Raw genomic sequence first — 9,678 nt, 5'->3', positions numbered from 1 at the left:
CCTGAACTTCAATTTCATATACATGAGTAATTCTCATGGGTCATTCTTACTGCCTGAAAGTGTGCGACGCTGCGATATAGATGAAGTTCTCGTAGTAAAGTTTGTTGTATTCTCTGAAGTAGTTCATGTCGGCTGTGACCTCAGACGATCCTGCTCCCTTCACAATAAGAGTGAGGTATGGAGGAAGTGTGGGCTCGTCACAGGCGTAGTCCAGCACTGAACCGGCCTTCACTTCAGTGTGTAGCCGGATGTCGACTACACCGTGCTGCCAGAACTGGATTGGAACCTGCAAAGTTCAAACAGGGGAATAATTACGATACATGTTTCTTCTGTGACTGACCTTAAATACCAAGAATTGTTGATGTTTCTACTAATCAGGGAGAAGTTTTTTAAGCTGTCATCTTAGAAAGATCGACTCACCTCAGACACGTTGTCAATGCGGAAGGGTGGGGGCAGCTGGTCAGTGTCAGTGAAGGAGATCTGATAGGTGGCTCCCTTTAGAGTGACCTCTGTTCGCAGGAAGAAACAGTTCCCCAGAGTGTCCCTGTTTCAAACAAGACAGTTGTGACTATTTCACATCAGTAGAACATACAAGACACCTTTAAGTTTCCATTCCATAAGTCCACTCATGTAGTGTGGTAATAAAACATGCCACCATGAGACAAAACAAGTTTTTATTTGATATACAAAAAAGAAAGTTTTTTTATTTATTTTTTTAAGATCAATGTTAAATATAAATGTTGCAAAATTCTAAAAATATATGGTATTTACTTGACAGTCTACAATCTTCTGACCTTTACCTTCAAAATCTTTGACCTCAGTGAATTCTTATCAAGCAATGGAACTCTTTTTTTGTCTAACATCTAGGTTTAATAACACCAGCACAGCAGTTGCATTATATTTTAAACAAATGTTTTGGAGGATGCCACAGAGGACACCTAGAGGCCAGTTCTTATTAAACTACAGTCCCCAACACACTGTACGAATAAATAGTACAACTGCTTCACTGCATATTTACTCTTCCACTCACCTCATGTTAATATGAAAAGACTTTGGTTTGTTGACCTCGAAGCCTCCTGACCACGTGCAGTTGGGAGTGTCCATGAGACGCACACACAGCAGCTGGTCGTAGTCGTTACGAGGCCAGTGGAAAACAACGCTGGAGCCAGGCAGGGTGGAGATGTAGCCCTCTGGGTTGGCCGTACCCTTCAACGAACACAACTGTTCAGTGCTTCTGATGTGAACTGACAGCTATTTGACATACTGATGACATCTGATGAAGGATTCACTGAATTACTTACTGTACTATATTAACATATAATGGATTTTTTTTTACCTTTCCTTTTGCAAACTCCCTCTGAGCGAAGGCCAGTTTGTGTGAAGAGCGATTGTCCAGCAGGTAGCGTGGAGCAAAGGTCACCATGTGAGTGTCTCTGTAGCGTCCTTTACCTTTCTTTACACTGATACCTGCAGTGAACAGGCAATAGATAGTTGACCATTTACTGATGTGAACAATGAGCTTTCCTGGTTGAATTCAAGATTTTAAAGATGATTTGAATGCTATATTTCTACTTTACAAGCAATTTTAAAACCACTTTGAAAATGAAGTTATACGGTGGGGCCTCAAGATACAAGTTTAATCCGTTCCACAACAGAACTCGTATCTCGTTTGCATTTTCCCCATTAAAAATCACTAAAACCAATTAATTAGTTCCAACGAGTGGAAAAATGGAGTTCGGTTGAGCACTTGTAACTCGATGTTTTCCCGTATAACTTGGAAAACTTGTATTTCAGATAGCTTGTATCTCAAGGCCCCACTGTACTTTATATGTTTAATGCCCTCAGTTTTTACACAGCCACAATATTAATAAACCTTAATTCCTGTTTTTTAATTACATACAGAATAATGTTTATTGACTTCAAGTTTATATATAACCAGCAACATGTCAGCAACATTTGAGTCCAGTTTTGTGAAATAAACATTTTTCACTGAGTGGTCTAAACACTTTGCTGTAAAAGTCTATGTTTAGTCCATCAGAAAATACTCAGTAAATAATCATTAAATCCTGTGTGTTTTGAGGCTTAATATGAAAGCTGATTCCGGTAAATCAATATTAGTAAATCACACACTCCTTGTTTTCAGATTCTTACGGTCCACACTTGCCTATGTTGTAGATGAGGCCAGGCCTGTTTCCGTGCTGTATGACCTTCACAGCTCTGACTCCACTGCCTCCATCCAGGGAAAAGCCCTGGCACCAACCTGGAACTCCTTCTGGGTGGATTCCCTTCCCAATTCTCATAGTGCACCTTGAATAAAGAGAAAGGAGAAAAAAATGCTGACACTGCTGAGTAAGGCTGTCTAGATCCGATATTGAATAATACACTTACATAGCAGGCTGCTCTTTATCAGTGTAGCAGAAGAGTAATGGGCTGAGGCTCCGGGCCAACTCATGCTCCTCAAACTGACCTGCAGCATCGGCTTTGCCATTGTCCTGACGGAAAATTAATGGGAGGCCTGTGGGGGAAAAATGGCTTTAAGAAAAGATAACTACATATATACATATAACTACATATACATATAACTACATATATACAACTACAATAAACTCTTAGAACACAGTCATTACCAGTCTTGTTGATGAGCCAGTATGGAGCGGAGATGAGGATCTTGAGCGCCCCCTGTGCTCGCAGCACAATGCGAATAGTGAGGCAGAGCAGACGCTTGTTTGTGTCATACAACCGCATGCGTACCACGTAGTTCTGAGTCCCAGGAGGAATCAGCAGCTCTTTGCACACAGCAAAGTTTTCCAGCAGCACTCCTGAGGGACACGAAGTCAACAACAGCTGTGAGGAAACACTCGTACAAAATCGTCAGAAGACGAAAACCACACCATGAGCCAGCATCCTGACCTAGCTCCATGTTCTGAGAGGTGTCGGCACCATGAAGCACAGCTTCTTTCCCAGGCTTAAGTGAACCTTTAATGGAGGTTCCTTTAATGTAGTAGTTGATGTCACATGGCAGCAGGTTGGCCAGCACCATTGTGGGCAGCAGGTAGACGGTGTGGCCTGGCTGTCGATAGATCTGCTTTGAACTGCCAGAGACTGTTTTAGCAGGCTGCTGGTCTGGGTAGTTCTCCTTTTTAATAACTACACAAAACCTGCAAAAACAGAAGGATGAGGAAAATTGTACAACTTTGAAGGAAAACAATCACAAGAGATGGCTATTACCTGAAGTTTTGCTTGACATTGAAGTCCGCTGATTGGCACTCCCTCTTACTGCTGTTGACGTCTCCGTACCGTTCCACACTGGTCCAGTGGATGGGAACCTTACAGAAGAATAAACCAAGGCCTTTGGGCCGAGCCTGTAGTCTCCAGGATGTCAGGTGGAGTGGGACGGCTAAGGCCTCACCAGGCATGATAGGGGGCAGCACCACCGGTTCTACAAAAACAAAGACAATGAACAATTTCTAAAATAAGCAAATAAATAAGCAATTTTCCCAGCTTCTGTGCTAAACTCTCATTATTGCGAAAATGGCATTATTTAACGAAACAACAACAAAGCTACTAGCTTTAAATATTTGAAAGTAAATACAGTAGAGTGGTGTCTTACTGTCAGGTGCTGAAGGGCTGTCAAGTCTGACCTCCATGGGAACATCCAGTCGGTTCTTTACCATGAGGGCAGAGCGTACAGTGATGACCTTTCTAGCACTGCCCTCCATTGTGATAGAGAAGACCACCCTGACTGGAGGCAGGGCAGAAAACTGTGGGGGGCAAAAAGATTCCCACACATAAATAAAAACCACAAGAAGATTTAAATTTATAGAAAAATTACAAATAAAATCATTCACTTAACAAAATCATTTTTTCAGTCTATGCCTTTTAGTATATTTTATTTCTTTTGTTTATTGAGAAGAGAAGTTGTGCAAAAATAAAAGTGTTTGAAAAATTTAGATCAGTGGGGATTTTATAGCAGAAGCTGTGAATGAGCAGGAGGGGCTCAACTACAGTCTTATTTATGTTAATAGTCTTAATAAGCAGGGGCTTGCAAAAATATTCCATTAACCAATGTTCTATTTCAGGGCACTTTTGTGATTAGATTTTCCCATTACGACTGCATTCATACTTTTTACTGCTGCTGTGCCCACAGATAATTCTGCATCACTAGGATTAATAAACACTAAATGAACCTCAAACAGGACTCTGTACTCACATAAACATGTGGGTGGATGATGTTAGTTCTGCTTATTGGACTGCCAACCTTTAGGTTAAGGAGCAAAAAGAAATTAAAGTTTGAAACACATAAAAGAGATTCACATAAATGTTGTTTGATTTCAAACTCACAGTGCTGGAAGAGTTGTTTCTATCTGGAGCTGCGTAGCGGAAGAAAACACCAACTTTGTCTACAGACACCGGCTTGACTTGTTCCCATCCACACACTCGAACCAGCAGCTGGTGCAGTTTCAGCTCGTGAGTATGTCTTTAAAAGAATGTGGAAGTAATCGATTAATTCAAGCACAGATGTGGAAAACAATAACACATTTACTCATACAGTCTGTGTAAATCAGTTCAATTAAAAATGTTCAACATTGACCAAATTAAAGAAATGACATCCAGACTGTTTACAGAGATCAAACCACTGTTTTACCGATGTCTGAGTTTCTCTCGGGCTTCAAACTCAAATGGAATCTCCTCTCCGGGCAAGACCTCCCTCCACTGGCTCACATTGTGTGGGTCATCAGTTCCTGTGCTGTGGATATCTGAGATGGAGTCGGCGCTACTGCTGTGCGACAGCGCTACCCTGCAGGTGAACATAAAAAAAATCATCCGAGATCTCCAAAAATTATGCATTATATACTTATTCTAACTTCTCTTACACACACAAAAAAATCACTTTTTAACTTTATGGCAGCAGCTGGCAATGAATTAAAGAAAACTGCAATATTGCCATACTTTACATCATTCCCAACAAAGCTATGATTCTTCTCACCTTGTTGGGGTCGTAGTCAGAGTAGCAAACCACATTGTACATCCTGTATGGTTTCGCAGGGCGTATGGCACAAAGGGCTGTCTCCGTTTGGACAGTTTGACATCTGTTGAGACAGATTTTATAATTTGTAAGATGGAGAATATGTGTGCTTCAACGTGGTTTAAAACAGAAAAGACATCCAGCAGCCAAACCAGCAATGTCTGATAACACCTTTAACAACACATAGCCAGTATTAGATCATTTGAGGCTTGGCTTTGGACCAACATCACGTCCTTCTGCACTTTATTAGGAACACCAATATACTATAGGTAAAAAGTAAATCCTGACTGCAGTGTTAGTGATTTGGTCCTTACCATAACCTTACTTTTTTTTTTCTTTTTGGCTCAAAGAGGTAAAGTCTGTTGATGTCTCAGCTGTTGTAGATCATCTACACCATATCTTTACTGCACCAACAACCACAACACAGTACATGTTCTTCAACACCCTGCCTGATTTTCACTTTTCCTCCATTATAATTGACTGAATGCACAACTTTTTAAATGCATCAATAAGTAGGTGTTCCTAATAAAGTGATCACTTAGTGAGAGCATAATAAACAGTTTGAAATACAGCAATAACAAAAAATGCAAACTTTACAGCATACTGGCGACAGCATGATTTGTGTTTGAGTTCACAAAATATAAAATGAAAACAATAAACACAAGGTCACTTACTGCAGCACTTTGTTGTATACAGACTTTCATTGTAGTGCTGTATATCACAAAATGATGATGTTATATACCAATGAGTAAACTTCTAGAGTGAAGTTATAGATAAAAAAAACTCCTTAGTAATTTGAAAGTTCATGAATGTAAACCCTCCTTTAAAAAAATATTACTATTCTTTTGTTTTTAAACCACATGTTGATACAGTATATGAACAGAAGTGCTATAATTACTCAGACAAATAAAAATTGAGGTTTTTCTTTCTGTTATGCCCCACAACGGGGGCATAACAGTGTGCAATAACCTACTGAAACCAGATGACAGTAATCATTTGATCATTTGTTCTGTCCCACAGTATGAACAACAGTTACACAGGGAGGGAAAAAGAATGTGTACAAAGTTTCAAACTGCTCAGGCAAATGCAAATAAAATAAAAAACATACATGGAAAACATACATGCAGAGACAATGTTGTCTTGTACCTATAAGGTCCAGCACAATGTTGTAAAAAAATCCAATAACTATAAATAATTACTAAAATCATCTAAATGGCCTGGAAAATTTGAATTAATTTTTCGGTATAATAGTTCCACCCCAGGCAATAGACTTAGATTCAACCATATACCCTGTATGTGGAGTGAAGCGCTCAAAAATGGACAAGAGGATAACAGACGAACCCTTAAAACTATTGGGTGACAGCAGTGTTCGATGACCGAATGACTCCTGTCGTACAGCTGTGCTCAAAGGTTTACACGCCCTGGCAGATATTGTAAAATGTGTACCATTCTTTAAAAAAACCATGAGAGACTGAGCAGATAAGCTGCCATTAAACCAGCTGTAGGACATATGCAGTATAAAGACTTTGTGATGTCATAAAGCAGAAGATTTTGGCAGGTTATAAAACATATACTTAGTTGTTAAAACTGGCACCAAGGCATAGGAAGACACCCTAAAGAAGTAATCTTTCACACAATATGTCCCCATTGATTGTATCCTTACTTGTTTTTGGCCTTTCCTTTGACTGAGAATCCAGCAAAGTCAGCAAACCATTGGATAAATGTGCAGGTGTTTGTTAAGAGCCTGGAATCTCACTGACTTTTCAAACACAGACTTTCTTTATATTAATTAAAAGCAAAAACATTAAGGTGTGGATATTTACACTTAATAGCCATTTAAACTTCTATGTGTCAATTTGAGTGTATATTGTTGGGCCAATCCTTCAATGGTGTTAGCTTTTAATCAGGACTGTTTCATTGTTGCCCTTGTCATGTATCCAATTCTTCCAATTTTTGGGGGACAAAAAAACGGCCAAAAAAATGGCCTAACCAAAACTTTGTATCTTGCAAAACAAACGGCCCATATTTCAAAAGTTCTGCTAGGGAATGTACTGTACACATATGAGCACAACTGTACAGTCAGCCACCGACTGGGCTGTCAAACTCCAAACTGTACCTCTGGAGCGATTTTGCTGCTCAAGGCATGTCAAGCTGGCTGTGCTCCTTGTTCTAAGGTGAGAAAGAGGAGCACCTGACATTGGAGAGACAGAGGAACACAACAGAGACACATGCAGAAGGAACACACAACAGGGTTAGACCTTCATCATTCTCCATCACTAGTCCCCATACTGCAAATCAGTACCTTTTCAGAAAGTGAATATTCATGCTTCAATCCAAGAGATCACACTGCTAATGGTATTTGTTGAGCATAGCAACCGAGACACCGCAAATACAGTAGGTTTATATTAAAATCCAAAAGGCCGTAGATGATGAGTTTGGGTTGTTAAAGGTGAGATGGTTTGATTATTTTATTGTTGAAAGTAAAGCTTATTTATTAGCAGAGCACAGGTCCTAAAGCGAAGAAAATTAAACTCATACTAGATCTTACATATCAATGTCTCAAGTTTGGGCTGAGTGTTTCCTAAACACATTTTGAAATACTGTGTAAAGCTGTGTAAAGAGAGTGTTGAAAATGACATGCAGAGGTAGATCATCGCACATCTGTTCTCCCATTCATTACTACACATACACGTTAGTACCAACATAAAAGCTGTCCTTTCTGAGAACATTCTGCCAACAGTTCGGACACAGACACGTTAACAGACAGCACTCACTCTGCACAAAGCTGGGTGGATCCACTGAAGATCCCATCCAGGGTGGAGGTGACACCTGTTGGCTCTGTTCTTCCTCACGACAGTAGTCAGCTATCCAAGAGCTCTTGGTGGTGTTGTATTGTTCTGAAAACACAAATTTGAAGTCAATTATACTTTTACAAATCAAAATATTCAGCAGAACAGTGTTGTTTCAAAGTGATGCAGAATATTTCTAAGGGATACAACATTGTTGCCACATTGTCTCACCCAGCAGGACAGAGGTGATGTTAATGTCCAGTCTCTGCTTGGCTCGCACCGCCATTTTGAGTCGTGGAGGATGAAGACGACCAGCCGCCTGGTGCTGCCAGGACAGGAAGCACGGCCAGGGCTCGATGAAGGGCTCCCAACCTGGAGACAAAGACCAACACACAGTTTCACTTTCCCAATTTATTGCATTTGGAATTCTAGTGAAAAGCCACACAAACACAAAGTCCCATCAGCCTTTTAAAATATTGGCCTGATTCATACTTACTGATTTATAAGTTGGTCATTGATAAACTTCTAACACATGAAAGTAAGAACAATTAAAATGTATTTTGTTGTGCTCCAAATGACATCAAATACTATAATATGATAGTAACTCAAAGAAACCTGATTTAAGGAGAATACTCCACAATTATTTTCTTAAGTCAGATGTTTTTTTCTCCATTCAACCAAACAATTAAGCAGTTAACCATGATGTCATTTTTCCATTCTGTCTGAGGAGTTGCCATGGTTGCCTGTTGTATTTGTATGTGCTGGCTGTTGTCTTACCTGACAGCTCCCTGTTGTAATAGTCTCCAGACAGAGTAAAGCTGGAGTTTCCTTCCTGTGTTGAGCCGATGCGCTGTAGTACATAAAGCCCTGCAATAACAGACAGACAGACAGACTGCTGATCTTTCTTATTCTTCGTTTCTTTTTTCTTTTTAATTATCCTAAAACTGTGGTGTCGACTATCAGTCTTTTTGTGGTTGATACATTTGTTTCCTCACACACATTAAAGACCTACTAGAAAAGGTGATCTCAGCCAGTGGGATGTCACAGTCCAGACAATCATCAATGAAACAGATGCAGACGCTCTCAGCTTTCACCTCCACCCCAGACAGAGCAGCAGAGTGGCTGCTGGAATCAGAGTCACACCTAGATCTGGAGAGACCGGAGATGTTCTCTGCGTTCTCCAGGAGCCAAGTGGCTGCCTGATCCAGCTGGCCTGAGGACGATATATTGTTAAAACAATTGTGCCATTTTATTACAACATTGATTCAAGAATTAAGTGACAAGCTAAGAGAATTCTCTCACCTTTACAGTGGATCAAAGCTCTTATGCAGTCCTCTTTCCTGAAGCCAAGGTCTTGCAATCGAGTGAGTTGGCCTTCTGTAAAAGAAAGAAATCAGGAAAAAATGTACTAAATCTGTCGCATCGGGTCAATTTACTGTTTCCAAATATTTTAAACTGAGTTTTGTCTCCAAGTAACTGTTATCAAATAAACGAAATAATGTAAATTAATGATATCTGATATGGAAATGACAGTATGGACATGTAGAACTTCAAATGCTGCTAGTGCATTTGTAATAAGCTCTAAAAATACTATAAATATAGCTGCTTTCTGTACAAAATTACTATCGTAAAGTATGAGTACGGTATGGGTACAATATATGCTACATACCGTATTTTCACGACCATAAGGCGCACCGTATGAAAAGGCGCAGTCTCATTTATGTGTGCCATTTCTGTATTTAACACACACATAGGGCGCACCTGACGATAGGGCGCAAGTTTTATATACATATCCTTTACTACCATACGCACGTCAGCCTTACAACAACACACACGCATACAAGTGTGCGTATTTTAAAAAAT

At 39.9% G+C, this 9,678-nt stretch overlaps 1 protein-coding gene across 9 annotated transcripts in view; it reads right to left on the bottom strand.

Moving 5' to 3' along the window:
- The window catches only part of vps13d (vacuolar protein sorting 13 homolog D), a 34,080-nt gene that overhangs the window by 7,556 nt on the left and 16,846 nt on the right, over nt 1-9,678 (bottom strand). For 8 of the 9 annotated variants that reach the window (XM_017036002.2, XM_025059091.1, XM_017036005.2 and 5 more), the window contains 19 exons: nt 9,118-9,192; nt 8,828-9,028; nt 8,593-8,682; nt 8,047-8,187; nt 7,801-7,923; nt 4,988-5,090; nt 4,646-4,798; nt 4,342-4,477; nt 4,211-4,258; nt 3,611-3,761; nt 3,229-3,439; nt 2,911-3,158; nt 2,628-2,819; nt 2,389-2,515; nt 2,165-2,307; nt 1,337-1,467; nt 1,031-1,206; nt 421-544; nt 50-286 (listed from right to left, as the gene is read on the bottom strand). In XM_017036002.2, coding sequence (XP_016891491.1) covers nt 50-286; nt 421-544; nt 1,031-1,206; nt 1,337-1,467; nt 2,165-2,307; nt 2,389-2,515; nt 2,628-2,819; nt 2,911-3,158; nt 3,229-3,439; nt 3,611-3,761; nt 4,211-4,258; nt 4,342-4,477; nt 4,646-4,798; nt 4,988-5,090; nt 7,801-7,923; nt 8,047-8,187; nt 8,593-8,682; nt 8,828-9,028; nt 9,118-9,192 — 2,810 coding nt within the window. Of the gene's footprint in view, nt 1-49; nt 287-420; nt 545-1,030; nt 1,207-1,336; nt 1,468-2,164; nt 2,308-2,388; nt 2,516-2,627; nt 2,820-2,910; nt 3,159-3,228; nt 3,440-3,610; nt 3,762-4,210; nt 4,259-4,341; nt 4,478-4,645; nt 4,799-4,987; nt 5,091-6,522; nt 6,526-7,142; nt 7,218-7,800; nt 7,924-8,046; nt 8,188-8,592; nt 8,683-8,827; nt 9,029-9,117; nt 9,193-9,678 lie in introns of all 9 variants that reach the window. The other variant, XM_025059092.1, reaches the window with a different exon arrangement.

This window comes from Cynoglossus semilaevis, chromosome 10 (assembly GCF_000523025.1).
Source record: "Cynoglossus semilaevis isolate Cse_v1.0 chromosome 10, Cse_v1.0, whole genome shotgun sequence".
In the NCBI taxonomy this organism is placed as follows: domain Eukaryota; kingdom Metazoa; phylum Chordata; class Actinopteri; order Pleuronectiformes; family Cynoglossidae; genus Cynoglossus; species Cynoglossus semilaevis.
The sequence above is the reverse complement of the archived record's forward strand: the minus strand, read 5'-3'. Positions and strand labels throughout refer to the sequence as shown.